Source organism: Grampus griseus, assembly GCF_964374135.1.
Source record: "Grampus griseus genome assembly, chromosome: 12".
NCBI classification, from domain to species: Eukaryota; Metazoa; Chordata; class Mammalia; order Artiodactyla; family Delphinidae; genus Grampus; species Grampus griseus.
In genome coordinates, this window is record NC_139006.1 from 40,240,897 (window position 1) to 40,264,090 (window position 23,194).

Here is a 23,194-nt window from a genome sequence, read left to right on the forward strand (position 1 = left end):
TTTTCAAACCAGATTTGGCTGACCACTATTTCCCTAGAGCCACCTTGGATGTCATCATGGTGAGGCAAGGTGGGGAGGCTGCATTTGATTTGTTCTGAACATCTTCCTGATCAGTGACAATCTTATTAACTCATCATTACAATTTAAATTAGCTTTGTATTTTCATCATAGCCTAGGATCTTGTATATATCAGCCGAGGGCAACAGGACTTTCTTAAGGACACAGTCTCTTTCTCTTCAGACACAGAGATTCAGATATGATGCAACTGATGATGATTAATAAGGCAGACTGGAGGTGAGAGGAACATACAGTTTCCTTTCCTCACAATTCTCCCTGCTGGGGGGAGGAAACTCTTCTGCTTTCCATCCTTTCCGTCTCTTCCAAGTTCACTCTAATGGGAAGAATCATTCATCTGATTGTACACTTAATGAGGCTCATTACACTAGTTAGTGGGATTCCAGTGTTTTAAAGGCAAGAATCCAGACTCCACATGGTTTATTTCTTCTCTTGAATCCATGCAATAAAATTTTCTTTACCCTGTCTTCACCTGTTGGGGGGTGGGAGTGGAGGACGGAGAGGAAGCCATGCCTCCTATAGGGAGCAGAAAGCCTTAAGTCTCTAAACTAAGGTTGAGTTTTTCAACTCAACTTTGTTTCCCACTTGCCTACTATTCTTTGTCCATATGTTCTCTTAGTCCATATACCAAGAAGGGAGAAGTGGGTAGAAGAGTTCAAGTACCAGAACTCTGAACCCTTTAACACATGCTGTAGGCTGAAAAGACCTGTGTGTCTTTTATGCCATCTGACACTGATCCCTTGGTTCCAGCTTCAGAAATCTGTGACCTTTGGACCTTTTATCTTGGACTTGCAATCTTCCTGGATCAGCAGTGCAGAAAGTGTTGGCTCTCCCTCAGAAAGGGTTGAGTGTCAGACTTTTCTCTTTAGTACTCACATTTCTCAAGAGGCCATATTAAATCATGTCTGCTGAAGCAGTGTTCCCTGGTACCTTTGGGGGGGCTTCTTCCTTTCGCCTATCTCTCTGGGCATTCCACTTCAGTTCATCCTAAAATACCTGATTTGGTTGGGTTTTTTGTTTTGTTTTGTTTTTGTTTGTTTTATTTTCTATAATATACTACAATTTCTTTGAATAAAGGGGCTATAATTTGCCAAGTATTGCTCCTTTGCCAAGAACTACAAAGAGCAAAATAATGTAGACATACTCAGAACATCCAATCGTCAAAGACAAATGGAGAATTTGAGACTACTCTAATTTTCCTTCAAATTCAATTCAGTGACAGCCTGGTATAGTATTAATAGATTCTTCATTCTAGTACTTTTTCTCAACTTTTTCAGTCTCATTTTATTCAGCAAATGTACTCACTTACTGACAGACTTACTTTTAGAATGATGGATTTCTGCCGAAGTTATTTTTCAAACTTTACCTTGTTGATTAAAAAGTTCTATCAGTCTCCCAGCTAAGCAGTACTCTGTGCTTCTGGAAAGGAGGAGCATGCAGCTAAGGCGTTTTTATATTCTAAGTTATTTTGATCCTCTCAAAGAATAGATCTAATCTCTGCAGTCTATTTTTAGAAATGAAGTGAATTTAATTCAAAGGAGCTTTAAATAAAAGCACCATAATTATACTTACTCCAAGGTCATGAGGATTTTTTTAATCTCCATTTAACAACAACTGCAATTCACGTTATTGTTATACTTAGTAATAATGGAGGTGAAGGAATAGATTTGCCAAAAGATATACAACAAGACCTGCTTAAAGACAGGAAATGTGGTGCTCATTTGGCAAAACCCTTTTTGCTACTTCTAACCTGCGTTCTTCCTTAATCCCAACAATTCCTGATGAAATATCAGTTGGGAGAAGTGAGCCTATGATGTCGAGGGCTATATCCCAGCTCCAGGTCTAGTCACACCCAGTTTTACATGACCAGAGAGTGAGAACTCCTTAGAAATGTACAAAGCTTGCACAAGACTCACTCTACCAGCTCAGTTCCACTTGAGGGATTTACACAAACCACGAAGACTTTCTAGCTCTTTTTTTTTTTTTTTTTTTTTTTTTGCGGTACGCGGGCCTCTCACTGTTGTGGCCTCTCCCGTTGCGGAGCACAGGCTCCGGACGCACAGGCTCAGCGGCCATGGCTCACGGGTCCAGCTGCTCCGCGGCATGTGGGATCTTCCTGGACCGGAGCACGAACCCGTGTCCCCTGCATTGGCAGGTGGACTCTCAACCACTGCGCCGCCAGGGAAGCCCCTTTCTAGCTCTTGTTACACAACTCTTGGCACTCACTGCAAAACGTCAGTGGGTCACCTGTGCACTCTTTTGCTATGGACTGAATTATATGCCCCTCCTCCACCCTAAATCCATATACTGAAGCCCTAACCTCCAATATTATGGTATTTGGAGATGGGCCCTTTGGAAGGCAATTAGGGTTAGATGAAGTCATAAGTGTCGGGTCCTCATGATGGGATTAGTGACCTTATAGGAAGAGGTCAGAGAGCTTGTGTCCTCTCTCTGCCATGCAAAGACACAGCTGAAGACAACCACCTGTTACCCAAGAAGAGAGCTTCCTCCAGACACCAACCCTGCTGGCACCTTAATCTTGGACTTCCCAGCCTCCAGAACTGTGAGAAATAAACGTCTGTTGTTTAAGCCACCCAATCTATGACATTTTGTTATGGCAGCCCGAGCTAAGACATAATTCCTTGCTCTTTTGGAGAGTTTACAAAAGGAAAGCTAAAAAAACAACAAACTGTTTAGGAAGAAGCTTTCACTGAATTAGAAGTGAAAAAGGAAAAGGGCTTTGAGTTATTGCTGGAAGGACACTAAGGCCAAATTCCCTTCACTGAGCCCCTCGCTAGGAACTAGAGAGGCAAAAATGAAAGGCAAGAACCTGCCCCCAGAACCCCATTCTAGGTTAGCTACTTCCAGAGGTTACTAAGCAAATAATTTCAATACCATATGATAAGTGCTAAGACATGGGTATACTCAGTGTTGCAGGAACAAGCCCACATCGAGATGATGCCTGAGCTAATCTTGAAGGACAGATAAGAATTACCAGGTGAGGAAGGGTGAAAAGGGCTTTCTACGTAGAAGGAACAGCATGAACAAACTCACAGACGCTAAGCCACTGGGTATGATTGGAAAATGCAAAGCGTGAGTTGGGTGGAGACCACCATTAAAGCTGAAGGAAACCTGAAGAGAAAGAAAAAACCAGTAGCTGGAAACTGCTTTTTCCTGGCAAGGTACTGAAAAAACTCCCATGGGAATCCTATTCCCTTAAAGACTGTGGGCAGCTGGGTCCAGGATGACTGGGCGTGCAGCATGTCTGGACTTGGACTTCAAAAGAGCTCATCCCAATCTGTTCTTGTGCCATGTCCGTGGGAGAGCAGTGGGCCAGCACTCTGAGAGTCCCCAGTGTCCCCTTGCTGTGTCACAAACTCACTGACTAACCTCAGGCTGGCCGTTCCCCTCTCTAGATTTCAGTTTCCCCCTCCCTAAGACAAAGGAATCATCTATAAAGTTATTTCTCAGGGACTGAGTTTTATTCTCTCACTTACACCTTTTCTTTGAAAGGGATGGGGGAATTTTATTCAGTCCTTGTTCCAGTGAGAATTTTCAAGAAGCTTAAAAAGACAATCTTTATAGACTTAAAACATCTGTAGGAAGTAGATAAGAGAGATGAAGATGGGGGAAAACAAAGACAGGGAGGCAGAGATGAGGCTATGACCCCAAGTCCACGCCAGAGATGTCTACTGACGCAGTGGGGAGGGGACTACACGCAGCAGGGGAGGAAGCAGCTCAGGAGTTTGGCTGTAGCCACAGCCGTGAAGGTCCATATGGTCAGTCACACAAGGGGTGTCCCTAAGATGCAGGCAAACGGACTGCTTGGGAGAAGCCATTTAATGTCAGTCTGTCTCCGAAGTTTAAACTGAAAACATCATTACAGACATTCAAATATATGTTTCAAAAAAGCACAGAGCAGTTAATTTAGGAAACCTGTCAACTGCCACAGTGAGGCCCAGTGTAGTGACCCAGAGGGAAGAAAATGTCTTGTCTTGTTCCCATGCCATTTACAAGGTACACCCCGTGTACAATTTAGGAAGCTGAGAATAGAGAAATCTGCACCACGGTCCTCGCCTGGGTTCCATTACAGGAAGCAGAAAGTCTAAGTGCAGGGAGCTGGCGGTGCAGCCAGGAGCCCCGCCCGCCTCCAGGAAGGAGACAGCTCAGCAGAGGCTGCTTTTCTCTGAAGAAACGGTAAAGCCTGTGGAGCAGAAGCAGACCAATAAATACTTCTGCAACGCTACCAGGAAGCCTGAGCTCACTTTCTTTACATTGGCACTGAGCTGAATATTGATTAGAAACCCTCTCCAACCATGACATTCAAGAGAACTGGTGGCCGGCGCCCAGAAGACTGAGGCACCACTCTGTGGGTTCTTCACTTTCCCCAGTAAGTGAAAGCCCAGACCGTCTGCAGTGCAAAGACAGGGTCAAAGCCAGAGGTGGGAGGGTCTGCTGGACCCAACACCTGGGCTTCCCAGGGACCAGCAGGAGAGGAGGCTCAGCTGTGCTTTCTGAGGATGGCACCACTGCAGCACCCACATCGGATTTTTAAAACTGAATTATGGGCTTCCCTGGTGGCGCAGTGCTTGAGAGTCCGCCTGCCAATGCAGGGGACGCGGGTTCGTGCCCCGGTCCGGGAAGATCCCACGTGCCGCGGAGCGGCTGGGCCCGTGAGCCATGGCCGCCGAGCCTGCGCGTCCGGAGCCTGTGCTCCGCAACGGGAGAGGCCACGACAGTGAGAGGCCCGCGTACCGCAAAAAAATAAATAAATAAAATAAAAACTGAATTATAACATAAATACAGTAAAATGCACGACGAGCTTGAATTTCAAGTGTAGGGCTTGTTGAATGTTTACACCTTGAAACACCCATGTAACCACCACCAGACAGAGAAGGAACCTAGGTTCCTTCCCAATCAATACATCTGAATCACCTATGTGGCTGTAGGCTCTTTTTTACTGCAGTCTACTATTCTACTGTATGGAGAGATCAAACTTTATTTCTCCTTGTTTGATGTATGGTCTATTTCCTCAGTTTGGGGCTGTCATGAGTAAAACTACTGTGGATATTCCTATCATGGATTTAAAAAAAATAACAGTCTTACTGAAATAGAGTGCACATACTATAAAATTCACCCTGTTAAAGCGTACAATTCATAGCTTCTTTAGTATAGTCACAGTCATGCAACCATCGCCTCTAATTCCATACCACTGAACATGTCTTGTGGGCATACGTCTTCATTTTTCAATTGAGTGTACACCAGGAGTGGGGTTGCTCAGTTATAACAAACCTTATTTAGCTTTAGTGCTTTCTAAACCAGAAACGTTATGCCACACCCTCACCCACACTTGGTATTGTCAGCCTCTTTCATTTTAGCCGTCCTGGGTTGGGGCGGGTGGTGTGTGTGTGGTTCCACATCAGATTTAAAACCACTTCTGTCTCAAATCCCCATTCTCTTACAACCAACCTGGCACAGACTGTAAGCTGCATTCCACTACTTAAGACTCATCCAACAATCTTTAGGATTGATCCTTCTTCTTTTCCTTTTTTTTTTTAAAATAAACACCTGTGACTTCCAAAATATTCCATCAAATGATAAATTAGGTTCCCCGAATTACTTGAAAAATTGAAAAAAGAACTTTAAAACCCATGGTGCCACTTGAATCCAGTAATTTTAAATTCCTCTTGACACTAGAGTGACAAAATGGAGCAAAGCAGAAGCAAAGGTTCTCTAACTACAGGTCAGAAGTTCTCAAATTGTAGCCAAATACAAAGAGCGCTTCAAACGTTCCTCCATCTGCAAGGGGAAAGCTCATTCTTTTCAATTAACATGAACGAACATTAACTGCGCAACATACATTACTTCATAGAATTCCTGCAATATTTCTGTGAAGTTATACAGTTACTCCCATTTTACATATGATAAAATGGATACATACAGAGGCAAAGGAATCTTTTTAAAGTTACACTGCTGGAGAGTGGGATTCTTATCCAGCTCTCTCTGTCTCCAAAATGTGGGGCTATTCGTCACTACTCTCTGCTGTTGCAGCTTCTTAGCCTGGAATATGACAGGTCACTCTATAAATCTCTGCTGAATAAACGTGCTGAATATACATTTTCTTATAAAGTAACTTGAAAAAATTTTTTTCAGGGAAAAGAAAACCCTCATAAGAAGCATAAGGGGCTTCCCTGGTGGCGCAGTGGTTGAGAGTCCGCCTGCCGATGCAGGGGATACGGGTTCGTGCCCCGGTCCAGGAAGATCCCACATGCCGCGGAGTGGCTGGGCCCGTGAGGCATGGCCGCTGAGCCTGCGCGTCTGGAGCCTGTGCTCCGCAACAGGAGAGGCCACAGCAGTGAGAGGCCCGCGTACCGCAAAAAAAAAGAAGCATGAGTACTGAAACGGAGTCATGCATTGTGTAATTCTTAGAGTGAACAGTCAACCACCCAAGGATAACATGAAAATAAGAGTAACTGACTGGCTTCACAAAAGATAACGGCAGGACTTGATTGGATCCAAGTGGTTCACACAGCGTAGCTCAACCTAGATGTCAGAGCAGGGATATTTCAGTGGAAAAAGCACCAGTTCACTGGGCTCAGAACTGGGCTGGTTTTTCCCTTCAAGTGAGAGTAAGAGATGTCCTCACAACCTCAGGCCTTGCATTCCCACCTTAGAAATCCTACTGTAAGCAGTGTCAGCACTGCTATTCCAAATTGCCGGGTGTTTGCTGCCATTTGACCACACCATTCAGAGCTTTTTACTTCTCTCTGTGCACCCTTAAAACGTTAGGATTTGGGAGACTTCCCTGGTGGCTCAGTGGTTAGGAATCCGCCTGCCAATGCAGGGGGCACGGGTTTAATGTCTGGTCCGGGAAGATCCCACATGCCGCGGAGCAACTAAGCCTGTGAGCCACAACTACGGAGCCTGTGCTCTAGAGCCCACGAGCCACAACTACTGAAGCCCACGTGTCTAGAGCCCGTGTTCCGCAGCAAGAGAAGCCACCGCAGTGAGAAGCCCGCACACTGCAACAAAGAGTAGACCCCGCTTGCCGCAGCTAGAGAAAGCCCGCACGCAGCAACGAAGACCCAACGCAGCCAAAAGATTTAATTAATTAATTTTAAAAGTTAGGATTTGGGAGCTCGACACTTTGGGAGAGAAGGTTTTGGCAATTACTCGATTTCCCCTTTTGCTGGAGTACACTTTATATGTTTCATCCTTCACAGATAGCTAGAACATTCGAGAAGTTAGAAAAGGAGTTCATTCCAAATAACTGAAGGAGAGGTGTCTCTTTGTATCCCCCAGGGCACCCCCAGAAGTCACATGACAAGAAGACAGATGTGGAAATGTAGACAGAGAGAGCCTGTTCCCCTCATAATCTACCCCCCAAAACCACCCAGATATGCACAGAAACAATCAAATAAAATTACGAACACAATCTAACGCTAGTTTACATGGTATCAGGCAATTCATTATTGACTGAAAAAAACCTTTCCTGCCACATAGTTGACTAACAGACTGGCTATTCTGGAGTCACATAAACAAGCACACCTGCTTGTACTTAACTGCCTGGCCTTCCAGTTAGATGCAGTCTACTTACAGAAAAGCAAAAGCATCCGAAATCTTAACCTAAAGAACCACTGGGTCAGTTCAAAGTGACGATGCAGAGTCAGGAGGGGAAAAGCCAGTTTGGACGACTTTTTGTAAGGGAGTACATTTTAAACAGGAAAAAAATGAGCAAATGACTATCTATAAGCAAATTCCACTCTGGGGGATAAAACAGGAGAACGAGCGTGGGGCGGGATCCGATGGGGTACTTGGGGGCCACGGGGGGGCGAGGCCACCAAGATGTCTCTAAGGCACAGCAGGAGAGAAGAGCTATTTTCACAAAATGGCACCAAGTAAATACCTACTAAGTCTTTCAGATCCACATGTCATTCCTTTCTATTATGTGTCAAAACTTAGCTGTCCCATAATGAAACTCTGCTTCTTCAGATTTCCCCAAAACTGCTTCTTTTTATGAGCTCTGATTAACGCCTGCTCATTCTCTAATGACACGGGCAGTTGCTGCTGCCTGAAGCTTGCCCTCTGGTTTGGGCACATACAGGCCATGAAATGCTCCTTGCTAATTACCCCATGTCCGGCCATACCTCGGGGGACTTAGTTCTAGTGATTGGGATAGAAGATCTTCATAAGGAAAGGTGAACTCAAACTGGATTAATGGCACATTAAGGGAAGGAATATGTACATTACGAGAGCATCCCTGGGGGCAGTGGAAGGTAACTTCAAGAGATACATGTGGGATTGCATCTTTGTTTCTGACATGAGTGCACAAACCTGCCAAGATGTGTAAAATAAGATCAGTGTGTTTAAGCACTCACTTGGCACTCATTTATTTGAGGCTATCCTACAGTGAACCAAGGACACATTGATTCATCCCCCCAACGGAGGCTTTGTAAACTTTCCCAATTAACTGGCCTTTGTGTTGCAAAAAATCACTTTAATTTAGGTGTTATAAATTGTCTTGGATACTGACAGCACTCCTATAAACCTTGCAGTCAGAACATTTACAGAAATTCCGGGCATTTCCTTTAAAGCAAATTCATTCAGGTCAAAAGTTGAGAAATCCAGAATCGTTATCATATTTTTGCAGTACAGAACATTGTGCTGATCAATGGCACTAAAAATAGCCCAGAAAAAATTAGGAGTTCATAATCGGAAACAAGAAAAACAACAACCTTATCCGAAATAGCAAAATGTCCATTAACATCACTCACTTCCTTAGGAATTATTTTGACAATAGGAAATGGAATTTAATTTTTTTTCCCTTTAATCCAAAACTGTATTTCCCCTCCCATGTGTCCTCTGGGAAAACCTTGCTTATAAATGAATCATTCCCAGATAACCAGCTTCTTGCTGACTGTTTCCATACAGCTCAACAAACACAGAGAAGCTCCTGAACTTGCTATTTCACGTTCCTGTCGCTTCAGTGGTGATGTCATGGAAAGACATAGACATGTTATTATTGCCCAGCTAGAGACCGTAAAGGAAAGTATGCTGCTGCCTCTAGGTTTTCATTTTCCAATGAAAATTATTTTCATTGCCCTAGCCGCTTAGACTGTGAAAAAGAAAAATGATTTAATTAGGAAAACAGTCATAATTTTGTAAGCTCATTCTTTCAACATAAAAATTACATGACAGCACAGCTTCATTGGGTTTGATCATTTATTTTCATCGGACCATTCTAGTACACATCAAGGTGCTGAAGAAGAGCTCGAGGAAGTAAATTAAAAAAAATAGGAAGCTGCTCCCCAGAAAGGAGTGTGGAGTCTTAAGAAGCTGAGAAAATGGGAAGAAATGCAAATAGCAAACTGAGAGAAGTGGCCTTCTCTTTTGTGATTGCCTTTTACCATCCAGGAGGGGAGGAAAGACAGCAATAGGCTCTGCACACCCAACAGATGGTGATGGAGATGATGAAGATGATGATGATAAAGAAAAAGAAGTAACTGTGCTTGTTTCAGCAGCACATATACTAAAACCAGAATGATACAGAGAAGGATGACATGCAAATTCATAAAGCATTCCATATTTTTTTGTAACTATGGGAGCTGAGAGATGTTAACTAAATATATTGTGGTGATCATTTTGTAATATATACCAATATCAAATCATTATGTTGTGTACCTTAAACTAACACAATGTTATATGACAATTAAATTTCTATAAAACTGTTTTTTTTTAAAAAAAAAAGGAGGGCTTCCCTGGTGGCGCAGTGGTTGAGAGTCCGCCTGCTGATGCGGGGGACACGGGTTCGTACCCCAGTCCGGGAAGATCCCACATGCCGCGGAGCTGCTAGGCCCGTGAGCCATGGCCGCTGAGCCTGCGCGTCCGGAGCCTGTGCTCCGCAGCGTGTGAGGCCACAACAATGAGAGGCCCGCGTACCAAAAAGAAAAAAAAATTTTAAAAATTAAAAAAAGGAGAAGAGTAGTAACGGAGCAGGAAGTAGAAGGCGGAGGAGAACTAACACTGTTCAGCATTGACTAGACCTAATGAAAGCGAAACATGATGGGGATCGTTAACTATACTTCCAGGACTTGTCTGTAGTCTGTTCTTGAGTGTGTGTGTGAGTGTGTGTGTGTGTGTGTGTGTGTGTGTGTGTGTGTGTGTGTGTACACGCACGCATGCATGTTTGCATGCACCAGAAATTGAATCTAAGTCAGATTCCAGAACCTGGAAGATTTGTTTACTTGTCACCTCCTCAGAAATTCAAGGTGTGACTTCACGTTAAGCTCTGGAACTTCTCTACAAATATATCTAATAAAAATTCAGTGGAGAAAAAAATTATGTTATTTAGAAGTCATAAAATCTGTGTGATTCCAATATAAAAGACACTAAGCTTCTTTTATTTCTTTTTTTTAAATTCCACCAGAAACAGCAAGCATTTCACCCATGGTCTTGGGAGACATTTGAAAATTCCGAACATCAAACCCTGACAGCATCTGTTGAGGACACTTTTACAAGTACATCCTATATTTTAAACAGGTTGAATTTTATCTAGTAAACTCACAGAGCCAATCCTCCTTCTTAATTCAATATCTTGGCAATAGGTCAAGAGAAATGTCAAGATGTCACTGGAAAAAGAAAGATGTCAGGCCATGCTCCCAAGACCTGGCCAAACAGCCTGAGAGAGAGGCGGTCGAAACTCAAGAGAAATTCCTACCCACTCAAGAGTTCTTCATAAGGATGAATCAAACGGAGGCTAAAACTTACCAGTATAGTCTTCTCAACTCTTTTAAGAGAAACTCCTAAATGGGAAACACAGTTCAGGACTTTGGTCCTTTTACTACACAAGGATGTGTTGTTATGGGGACAGCTTTGCAGGCTCTCTGGCAACCCTGGGTATAATTAAGGCCAGTGATCACAGAACAGCCAGAGGTGGTCTCCATGGAGACCAACAAACACACATTTCCACAGGCACAGCAAGTGTTCTGAATCAATGACTCTTTATATAGGTTTAAAAACATTGTGAATGGTACATCAATTGCTTCCTTTGTTAGGGAATGCCTGATTAAAAACACGGTGAGAGAGCTGGTTCTCCTGCACCCTGAATTCTGAGCAGTGCCTAGATAGGCCGTTCCCAACTCAATTCATAACCTAGAACTAGCGAATACAAATGGAAAATCCAGACTCAGGAATCACTGGTTAATCTGGAGGAAGAATTAAACTAGTGGTCGACAGAGCCAAGGAGGGCCAGCCAGCTGCCGGCACTCACTATTCCAGGGCTGTCTAAATATTATTCAACCCTCTAGCAAGGTAGACATTATTATTATACTTGTTTACAGATGAGAAAATGAAGCACACACCTAGAAAGTGTGGCCGAGCTGGGACTCAGAGCTAGGTCAAAATTAAGTCTTGGTCGGGATTTAAGCAACTCTACATAATGCTTTGTGTTTGCATAGCACTTTGTGATCTATCTTCTTATACATTCTGCCTTTTTCTTGAAGCGTTGAGGAGTCAGGTTCTAGAATTTTCTCAGTTTGCAATATTTCACCCCTTGTTCCTTGCCTCCTTGCTCCACTTCTACACCCACCACACGCTCCAAGTTCAAAGACTCACGTGGGACCCCATGTCAGGAGGCTGCACCGGGCTTCCCTGGTGGCGCAGTGATTAGGAATCTGCCTGCCAGTGCAGGGGACACAGGTTCGAGCCCTGGTCCGGGAAGATCCCACGTGCCGCGGAGCAACTAAGCCCGTGCGCCACAACTACTGAGCCTGCGCTCTACAGCCCACGAGCCACAACTATTGAAGCCCACACGCCACAACTACTGAAGCCCATGCACCTAGAGCCTGTGCTCTGCAACAAGAGAGTCCACCGCAATGAGAAGCCCACACACGGCAATGAAGAGTAGCCCCCGCTGGCTGCAACTAGAGAAAAGCCCACACACAGCAACGAAGACCCCACGCAGCCAAAAATAAAGAAATTAATTAATTAATTTTAAAAAGAGCTAAACCTATAAAACATACAGAATAAGTCATAAAGGAAAATCTTACTGACCTTAGATTTGGCAAAGATTTCTCAAATACAACCAAAAAAAAAAGGCTGCCCCGTCTTCCACCTGGACTGCATGCGCAGCTCTAGCCTAAGCAGCAACGGGAAGGGAAACCCCATTCCCTAAGCATGAACTGCGACTGTCCAAACTCTAAATAAGAACAGGGACAAACATTCCAATTAACCACATACGGCCTTTATACGTAATCTTCCATGAGAGAAGGGATTTGGTAATAGCGATGGAAGAAGGTCATATTGCTCAGTGGTTTCCTACTTTACTCTGATCGGTTCTATTAAAGACTTTTTAAATCTGGCACATGTTTCATTAAGTAGGCACTGACAGGTAATGATATGGTTCCCAGCAGATCATCATTATATATAATCCTACAACTGAATGTAAATGCCACCAGCGTTCAGTCCCAAGTATCAGATACAGTCAGCACTGTCAGAGCTCGATCGCATCACAACGTTTTTGAACTATCTTTAGATCTTCTAGTCCAGACCCCTTGCGTTATGGATGAAAAAGCTGAGGACTAGAGGGGTTCGGTACATAGTGATCAAAGCCGAAGAGTCTTTCCTTCCCTGAAACCCCTGAGATCCGAGTTCCCCTGCCACGTGACTCAAGGAAGAGCCTCCTTCCTATCTTCGCCCTTCTGCCAAGGCTCAGGATAAAGGCTTTTCATTTTCTCTAAAGTTAACCCCCCCACACTCTTTCCATTTCCCTTTGAAACTTATTCTCCCAATTTCCCCTCATTCTCTAGCATCGTGAAATCTCTGTATACAGGTGTCTTCCAGTTTCAAGCACGCCCAAGTCCTTCTTTTCCTAGAACAGAAGTTGTCTTCGTTAGATCTACCCACGACCAATCACAATCTTCTATCCACCTTTTATGTATTCTTGAGTATTTCTGATCCAGCTTTTGCCCCACTTCGACCCCTGCCCTTTGCCTAAAACTGTTTCCTCAAAGGTCAGCAAAGTCCTTGCTCTAGTCTTTTCTCAGTCGGATCTCTTTGACCTCTTGGTGGCATTTTGCTTTACTCCTTAAAATTCTCCCTTAGACTTCCCCGCTCTGAACTCTCCTGATCCCCCTTCTACCTTCCGGCTATTACTTCTCTCTCCTGCTCATTATTGGTCCCTGGCATCTAAGTATCGCCCAAGCTAAGTTGTAAGCCTCTTCTCTGTTCTCCCCAAATTCTTTCACTCTCTCAGTGAGCTCATCAATTTACACATGTTCTTGATTTCAACTCCACCTTTCTACAGGCGAAGCCCAAATGGACATGCAGAGCTCCAAGCCCTTGCCTACATTTGACCCCATGTTTCCAACAAAAAAGAGCTCCATGTAGATGTTTTATCACCATACACATTTGTCTAAAATGTATATCACCAGCTTTCCTCCCCAAAGATGTTCCTTCACAATCACCCCCATTTCTGTCTGTAATGCCATGGATTTCCCATGTCTCTAGCTACAAACCTTGGAGCCATTTGTGACCTTCCATACCCATCATTCCTATGTCCAAACTATCCCCCCATCTGTTCTAAAATGATTTGTCTTTGTTATCTAATTCTTTTATCACATCACAGAACAATTATATGGTAAGTTGTGTACTTAAAATTTATTTTCCTTCTAATTGTAAGTCAAGTTTGACCTTTCACCTTTCTTCTTGCCATCACTACCTTGATTCACCTCCCTTCTGAATGGTTGGAAGTCATTTCCAATCTGTCTTAAGCACTGCCGCTATATTAACCTGCTTAAAACATTACCCTTGGTCAGTCTCATTCTGAGGTTCACAGTAGTCTCTGTGGCATGGCTTTTAGGGATACCTATAATCTGACTCTCCTATGCCCAGTTCTTCCCTTCCCCTCTACATTCTCCTCCTCCTCTAGCTAAATTTATTTCCTCCTGGTTCCCCACCTGCACATCCTTCTGTTTAACCTCTCTGCCTGTGAGTTTTTCACAGAATCCATATTCTCCTCTGGGCCAATGGAACATCTTTTTGAGTCACTTTCTAAATATACTGGCACCCAGTAGAGTCGCAATGACATGGGGGAAAGGCTGTATTGCTAAGGACAATTATGTTGTATTCCAAATGTCAGCACATTTTGATGTATAAGTGGTCCATTATGATTTGCAAATATTTTCTCCTAGACTGTGGCTTATCTTTTCATTTTCTTAATGGTGTCTTTTGAATTACAAAATATTTTAACTCAAATGCAGTCTAATTTATCAATTATTTTATGGCTCATGCTTTTGGTGTCATATCTAAGAACTCTTTGCTTAAACCAAGGTCATTAAGATTTTTTCCTGTGTTTTCTTCTAAGAGTATTCTGGTTTTAGCTCTAACATTTAGGTCTATGATCCATCTTGAATTAACAATGCAAGGCAAGGGTCTAACTACTTTTTTTCCCCAGCATACGGACTGTTACAGCCTCATTTGCTGAAGAGAAAACCCCTTCTCCATTGAACTGCCTAGGCACCTTTATCGAAAATCAATAGACCTTGGGACTTCCTTGGTGGCGCAGTGGTTAAGACTCCGTGCTTCCAATGCAGGGGCCTGGGTTTGGTCGCTGGTCAGGGAACTAGATCCCACACGCATGTCGCAACTAAGAGTTTGCATGCCGCAACTAAGAGTTTGCATGCCACAGCTAAGGAGGCGGTGAGCCGCAACTAAGACCCAGTGCAACCAAATAAATAAATAAAATAAAATAAAATCTTAAAAAAAATACATTGACACCCTTAAAAAGAAAAAAAGAAAATCAATAGACCTTAACGTCTACCCTTATGCCAATACCAAGATGTCTTGATTATTCTAGCTTTATAGTGAGTTCCAAATTATGTAGCTCAAGTCCTCCAACTTTGTTTTTCTTTTGTTTTGGCTACTGCATTTCCAAATAAATTTTAGGATCAGTTTGTGAATTTGTACAATTTAGGAAGAATTTCCATCTTAACAATATTGAGTCTCTCCATTTATTGAGATCTTCTTTAATTTCTCTCAGGAAGGTTTCATAGTTTTCAGTGTATAAATCTTACACCTCTTTGTTAAGTTCCTAAGTATTTTTTTCTTTTTGATGCTATTGTGAATGGAATTGTTTCCTTAATTTCATTTTTTTGCACATGACTGTTCATTATTAATACATAAAACTACAACTGATCTTGCACCCTGAGACCTTGAGAAATCATTTATTAGTTCAATTAGGGTTTTTATAGATTCCTTAGGATTTTCTATGTATAGGATAATGTCATCTGTGAGTACAAACAATTTTTTTTTCTTTATTGCACTGCCCGAAACCTCCAGGATAACGTTGAATAGAAGTGGTGAGAGTGAAATTGTTGTGTTGCTCCCAGTCTTAGGGGGAAAGTATTCAGTTTCACCATTAAGTATAATGCTAGCTATAGGTTTTTCATAGATGTCTTTTATTAAACTGAGGAGGTTCTCTTCTGTTACTAGTTTGTTGAGAGTTTTTATCATGGATGGATGTTGGATTTTGTCAAATGATTTTTCTGTACCTATTGACATGATCATGTATTTCTGTTCTTTATTTTATTAATATCACATATTAATTTTCACATGTTAAACCAACTTTGCATTCCTGTGATAAATCTCATTTGATCATTGTGTATAGTCCTTCCTGTAGGTTGTCAAATTTGGTTTGCTAATGTTTTGTTAAAGATCTATGTTCATGAGGGATGCTGGTCTGTAGTTTTCTTACAATTTTTTGTCTGGCTTTAGTATCAGGGTAATTCACCTTACAGAATAAATTGGGAGTTATTCCCTCTTCCTCTATTTTCTAAAATAATTTGTAAAGAAAAAATATTTCTTCTCTAAATATGTGATAGAACTCATCAGTAATGCCAACTGGGCCTGGGCTTTTCTTTGTAGAAAGATTTTTAAATTACTACTTACATTTATTTACTTGTTATGAGCATATTCAGATTTTCCATTTATTCTTGAGTCAATTTTCCTATTTTGTGCCTTTGGGGAATTTGTCCATTTCATCTAAATCATCTATTTGCTGGCATAAAACTATACAATACTTTTAGTTTCTATAGGATAAGTGGTGATGTCCCTTCTTTCATTTCTAATTTTGATTATTTGTATCTTCTTATTTTCTTCATCAGTCTAGCTAGAGGTTTGTCAATTTTGTTGATTTTTCAAAGAACAAACATTGATTTTCTCTATTGCTTTTCTGTTTTCTATTTCATTACTTTCCACCTTGAACTTTATCATATCCTTCCTGCTGCTCATTTTGGGTTTATTTTGTTCCTATTTTTCTTGTTTCTTAAGGTGCAAGCTTAGGTTATTGATTTGAGACCTTTTTTCTTTTCTACCGCCTTCTGGCCTCTGTTGTATTTGATGAGAAGTCATCTGCTGATTGTCTCTTTTTTTTTTCTTCTAACCTTCTTTCTTCTTCTTCTGGAATTCTTATTATACATTTGTTGATATTCTTGATGTCGTCCCACAGGTCTCTGAGCCTCTGTTCATATTTCTTCAATTTTTAAAAAGTCTTTGTTCTTTAGATTGAATAATTTCTTTTGTTCCACCTTCCAGTTCACTTATTCTTTCTTCTGCTCCCTCAAATATGTTGCTGGGTACCTCTAGAGAATTTTTCATTTCGGCTCAGTTACTGTACTTTTCAACTCCAGAATTTCCATTTGGTTCGTTTTTTAAAAATCATTTCTACCTCTTTGAGACTCTGTATTCATTGAGTCTTTCCTTTAATTCTTTAAACATGGTTTCCTTTAGCTGTCTGAACATATTTAAATAGCTGCTTTGCAGTCTTTTTCTGCTAAGTCCTACCTCTGAGGATAGACATTCAGACACAATTCCTATTGACTGCCTTTTTCCTGTGCATGGGTTATGCTTTCTTGTTTCTCTGAATGCCCTAATTTTCACTGAGTACTGGACATTTTAGATAGTATAGCAACTCTGGATTCTGACTTTTTCCCAGAGCATTTTCATTGGCATTGTTGTTTTGCTTGTTTAGTAATTTGCCTGGACTCAGTCTGTGAAGCCTGTCTCCCATATAAGGTATCATTGCTGCGGTCTTCACTCAATTTTTTTTCTTGCTTTTATTTTTAAGCCTGTCTTCCTAGGGATCATCCCCAGTCTGCATAGCTTAGTGTTCTGGCAAAGACTAGTCAAGAGCTTTTGCTCAAACACCTTAAGCCAGAAAGCTTTCTCTCTGCTTCTGACTCTGTATGTGGGCTGGGGAGCACATTCAAACTTTAGGATGTTTTCATGTCTGCCCCGGCTTTTCTTACTGCTGGTCTCTCACGTCTCCTCTGTGTGTGCACACAGGCTCTGTTGACCAGGGACGTGTACGTGTCTTGGGCATCCTCCATCTCTGTGCTGCTCATGCACATAGACTAAGGTAAATCTGGCATTTATGGAGAGCTAGCAAGCCCCTGATGGCTGTCTCACCTCCCAGAACTACCTGGTAAGTCCCCAGCTAGACCACTGGTCCATTGCTTGCCCCAAAGAGGTAAACTCAAGCTAGTGGAACTTCCTGTTCATTTACCACCTAGACGGCCCCTTTACCTGACAATACTCCAAAGAGGGTGAGCCCCTTCTGGAAGCAGCAGCAAGCCTGTTGGTTTACACAGCCTGCCCTGCTCTGGTTGAAAGAGAATACTTACAGAGATGGGGAGAAGGGAATGAGAGCAACCTAAAGCAAGAGCACCACTAACTCATGCTGTTCCTACCCGAAGTTTAGGAGTTTTCATGAACAAATGCCTCTCAGTTTGTTGTGTGCTTTTGGTCAATTTTTAGAGAGCTGAAATGGATATCTTTGACAGTCTTTTTCCAGCTTTCTAGTTGCTTCTGGGGGAGAGGATTTATCAACCTCGTCATTCTGTCATGCTCTAAGTCAGTATCACAGCCAATCTTTACATTTTTCTGGAATGTGAATCATTAATGCTATTAGAAAGTAGACAATGCAGGTGGAAACATCGCTGTGAAATCTTACTTTCAAATAAAAACGTTTGTTTTTGCTTTCTGGGGGAAAAAATTCAGCCAACAAACATAAAGATGGCTAAAGGCACAAGTTTAAATGATTACTGTATTAGATTAAATTAATTAAGAAATCTCACTCAGTGGAAGCACACCTAGGGCACTGTAACTTGACTCCTTCACAGACTTTAGGGAAATGAAATGCTCCACTAGAAAGAGCTAGCCCCAAAGCATTAAGATCCTGCATCCCAGAGCTGATTTTTCTGCTCCTTCTTATTTTCCCACCTCTCTATCTTATGCTTCAACCATGGTCAATACGCGCTGGGCATTTTTATTAGTCCCTTTTTTGAATGGTCCATCAGAGTCCCCCTATCAGGCCATCTGTCTGTTTTCCTTTTTCAATTGCCTCTGACGGGCTGAGACCTTCTGGGCAAGTCACCGGAGCTCTGGACACCCTCACAGCTCCCAGGAAGGAAGATAAGAACTGCCCCATGCATCCGGGGGTCCAGTCTCTTCGAGCAAGAGAAGGCTTAGAGGTGTTTTGTTTTGTTTTGGCAAAACCTCTCTTTTTCAGATGGGAAAATTAAGGCTCTGGGAAATTAAGGGGCATACTCAGGTCACCTTCCAGGAATGTGATAGAGATCAGTATGTCATGCTGATAAAATACGCAGAAACCCTCAGAAATTGTTACCTGAACAAGCGAAGGATCAGGCTCAGGGCCAGGGACTAGAGATGACTCCGTGAAGACCAACCTGACTCTGAGAACACTGGACACAAGGGCTCCTGAGATGGATTCTTCCCGCCCCTCCCCTGTCTCTTACCTTAGCAAAGAAAATCCAGGCTGCACACTGCCCTGGGGTCATAAGGCTTTTTAGCTTCACTGTGCTGACCATGAGAAAGAATCCTAAAAATCCACTGGAAGGAGAAAATATACTTTTGTTAGTGAGACTTGCCTTCCTATAGCCAGTAGCTAACTACTTCCTGTTACAAAAATTAGTCGATATTTAGTTATTACACCACCCCTATCTCATCTCTGTTTTCTAGTGATCTCTGGATAAAAATACCCAAAATTTAAAAACCCATGAAGCTCTACTATGCTAAGGAGCTATGAAGAGATCATTGCCCTGGAGGCAGGGAGTGGGTATAGAAATTTGGGAGATCTCTGGCTAAATCATGAAAGAAAGAAAAAAAATCTGGAGGACAGTATCGCCTGCTTCCTCCTCTATTACTTCTGGAGCTGGGTGCTTGCCAAGGTAGAGCTTCATCTTTTTTTTCAAGCAGAACAAACTGTTAGGAAAAGACTTCCAAAGAAACACTCGCCGTATGAAGTCAGAGGGTCTGGACTGGCCCCTTGGTTCAAGGTAAGAACCTAAAGGGGAGGGCTGCATAACAGAAGTCCCCCAAAGCAGGGTGACCTACACAGACGCTATACTTTGGGAATGATGTCTGAAAGAGCCCTCACCTCCCAAGGGAGCCTGAGGCTGGACAGCACGTCGGGGGGCTATCCGGAGGTTTGGAGCTCTACATACCTCCTCCTTTGTAGCTCCAGGGTGTCGGATGCCAGACTGCCATCCGACCTCTATTACAGGTGCTGGGGTATGGCGCCCACCCAGATCATGAGCCCTGAGAGGGAGGGGCCCAATCTTGGGCTTCTCCGTATTCCCCAACAGAGCCAAGTAAGGTGCCCTGACCATAGCATGTATTACATAAATGTTTGGCAGGTGTACTTGGAAGCAGGTTGAATTGACTTAAACGCACCTAAGGCCAAATTTCACAGAAATGTGCGCCTTCATTTCATTAGATTCGATTAGGTCACAGCCACATTCTTGGGGCAGGACCAGGGACAGGGATTAGGTTTCCTCTCTCTATATTTCAGCCTGTTTGGCCTAACTACCCACAAAGTTTGCACAGGTCTGCACTTGCAGTCATGGGAGCCTTGGCCGCGCTGATTAAGGCGTTGAGTCACCCTCACAAGGAGCCCCTGTGGGGAACCAGGAAGCTGGAAATCAAGTGACCCGGGATTCTATTCCTGGCTGTGCTCACCGACCCTCGTAACCTTGACCAAATCCCCATTTTTTTCCCTTGTTTTCTTGCCCCAGGTTCGGTTCTGTGGCCTTAAAGCAGGAATAAGCACAGCGCTCTTCATCCTATTTTATGGAAATCAGAGATTTTCAGAACAGAAAGGTTCCCCAGCCCCAAGTCTCACTTTATTAACAAGCAAACGGGGTCACAGGCGTAATTAGAGCCCAGGTTTCCTGGCTCTTCCGAAACTCTCCACGGCCCTGCAGACCTCAGCGTGGAAATGTGCTCTCGGCCAGAGAGATGGAGTGAGAAGCTCTGGGTGCCCAAGGTCGCGAGGCTGGTAGAGAACAGTGAGGTAGCCGGCCCTCCGGGGCTCCTCTTGGTGGTGTCCACCCCCTGCATCCCCAACAGGTGCCTGTCCCATCCCCCATACCTCGGTCCCCTTTGCGCTTCTCCTGTCCTCTCCATCCCTGGCCAGAGGAGGGCACAGTTCCACGCTGACCCTTGCCCTCAGCACAGACTCTGCTAGGATTGAGCGACCCTGGCTTGTGACCAACACGCTCCTGAAAGCGTCCATGACTCTTTCCCATCACCTGACTTGCATGTCGGTGAATCATTTCTAAATGACTCATGGGTCCCTCCCTCAACTCCCTCATCTGTGTCTTCCACTTCCAGCTTGTCTACCCCTTGCTGTGGAGGCAGGTCTTAAGAGCACTGGGCAGACCCCAGGAGTGAAGGAGCCTGGGGCTCCCTATTCGTGGGGTCTCCAGGCCACGGCTACCACTGACCCCTCAGGCCTCCACGACCCCTCCTGAGCTCCCCCAGGACCTCTGAAGGTGACAGCTCTTAGTCTGAGATACAGTTATGGGGGAGTCACGAGATGATGTGGGGAAAAGCGCCACGTTCTTAAAAGAGGGTAAGCCAGAGGTAGAATGTAATAGAGAGTTAAACCAATTCAGATAAAGATTTCCAAATCTTTCAAATTAAAAAAAAAACCCTGAGTTTTCATGTTGGATTAGAAAAACTTGCAGATTAAAAGGGGCAGAAATGGAGGCAGAAGGTCACCCTACAGGGACTTCCCTGCCGGTCCAGTGGTTAAGACTCTGCACTTCCACTGCAGGAGGCACAAGTTCGATCCCTGGTCAGGGAACTAAGATCCTGCGAGCCGCGCGGCGTGGCCAAGAAAAAAAAAAAAAAGGTCACCCCACAAAGCCATCACCAACGGGCTATGAACCGTGATGCTCTGCTCCACATAACCAAACCTGGCGGCCCCCTTGGCACCCTGGCCACCCACGCGGCCAAAGAAGCAGGCCCAAAGGGAAGCAAGTCCGCAGGCACCAGGGTGGCACTGACACTCCTGCCACACAATCCTAGCTAATGGGCAAGTGACAAGTCCTGACCAAATGGATAGGAACTGAGAAGACAAATTCTGTCAGTGTTTTCCTGAAACTTTTCTGAGAATGATAAGAAAATAAAAAAAGTCGTTCTGAGGCTCCAATGCAGATGCAAACTCCATGATACTGATTTTTTTCTGCCCTAACACACCCCCATCAGAAACAGCACCTAGCTGCATATCAGCTCTTTAACTCTCTGCGAAGAACCACTGCTTCACAAGATACACTCTCTTTTGGGTGGAAATAGGTGGTCTGGCTTTTATGTAGCAATTGCTCCTGGTCTGTTGACATTTCTTCTACAGATAATAATAATGCCCATCATTTGCTGAGCCGGGCAAGATGCTTCGAGCTTCGTGGACCTTATTTAATACACACAACCACCCTGTATTAGTATTATCTTTCCATTTTCCAGATGAGAAAACTAAACTAAGGTTTGGGAGAAGTAGGATAACTTGCCCAAAGACACAAATTAGCGAACAGCAAGGCTGAAATTCAACCCAAGTGTGGTCTTTCGACCACATCAGAATCCATGCTTTGAGACCGTCCACAGAAGCCTTTCCATTCCTCAGCACAATACAGTCAAGTGAAGTGGGGGTCATGGCAGGAGAGGGGTGGGGGTAGGATGGGGATGAACCTCTTTGTATCTAAATGTATCCATCTAATTGGTCCACATCTCTGATACTTCCCAAGGCCAAATATTAACGATCACCTTGTGGTCTAGACAATTCTTAGTCATTGGTTTCAAAATCTGTCTCTCAGAGTCTTAGGGTTCAGTCAAAATTTTTTGGAGGCTGCCCTTTAGGAACAAGAGAGAAATCAAGGTAGATGTTGACAGGGTGTGATTCTGTACCCAAATCTTCCCTTGAACTGAGTCAGTGTCATCATTTTTATATGCTGAAGTTCTGTTTAAGAATTGCTCGTGGGGGAAAAAAATAAAAAAGGGGGAGAATTCTCTCTCTTCTGCAAGTCCGAAAACCACTGCCCTGGCCGAGAAAATTCTTCAGGACAGGGGTCCTCACAGGTCCCAGGCCAGCCCTGAGCACCTGAGAACGTTCATAACAACCCTCTGATGGCCGACGGGGCAACTTCCTCACCTGCACCAGACACCACTTTCTTCTGACGCTCATTCAGATAACAGACAGTGACCCGGGGCTTCACGAAGACACAGCTGGTAGTACAGAAACATACAAATCCACAGTGCGAGGGGTTTTCCGAGTTAAGATTACCTGGCACAGCAGCTGCCATGGAATCTGTAGAAATACAGGAACGGAAAGTCCAGGACGCTGAGGAGATCACCTGAGGGAAACAGCAAGGGTGAGACACACAGCCCGAAAGCCCCCAGCCCCCGGCTGCCCGGAAACACAAGGCAAGGATCTTAATTACATCAGCCCTGTGAGCGTTGAGCTGCCCAGCAGTGAGTTCACTCCGGCATTCGAGGGTTTCTGTGTCATTGGCATTGTCTTATTATAATAATAGTATGATGATAATGACACCCATTTAGTGAAAGCCTGCCCTGTGCAGGGCCCTGTGTGAAAAGCTTCCCGAACATCGTCTCTTTCAATCCTTGTAACAACTCTGTGAAGCTCTGTTATCCCCATTTTAACTGCAGCTCAGAGAAGTGATTTGCTTACGTTTGCACAGCTCTCTAACTGTTGAGCCAGAATGGGGACCCCGGTGACTTCAAGTCCTAAGATCTTTCCTCTTCGCCAGGC

General features: G+C 43.6%; 1 protein-coding gene across 4 annotated transcripts in view; it reads right to left on the bottom strand.

Moving 5' to 3' along the window:
* The window catches only part of TMEM241 (transmembrane protein 241), a 104,517-nt gene that overhangs the window by 21,311 nt on the left and 60,012 nt on the right, over positions 1-23,194 (bottom strand). For all 4 annotated transcript variants that reach the window (XM_082667982.1, XM_082667984.1, XM_082667985.1 and 1 more), the window contains 2 exons: positions 22,709-22,778; positions 18,888-18,981 (listed from right to left, as the gene is read on the bottom strand). In XM_082667982.1, coding sequence (XP_082524108.1) covers positions 18,888-18,981; positions 22,709-22,778 — 164 coding nt within the window. The remainder of the gene's footprint in view (positions 1-18,887; positions 18,982-22,708; positions 22,779-23,194) is intronic.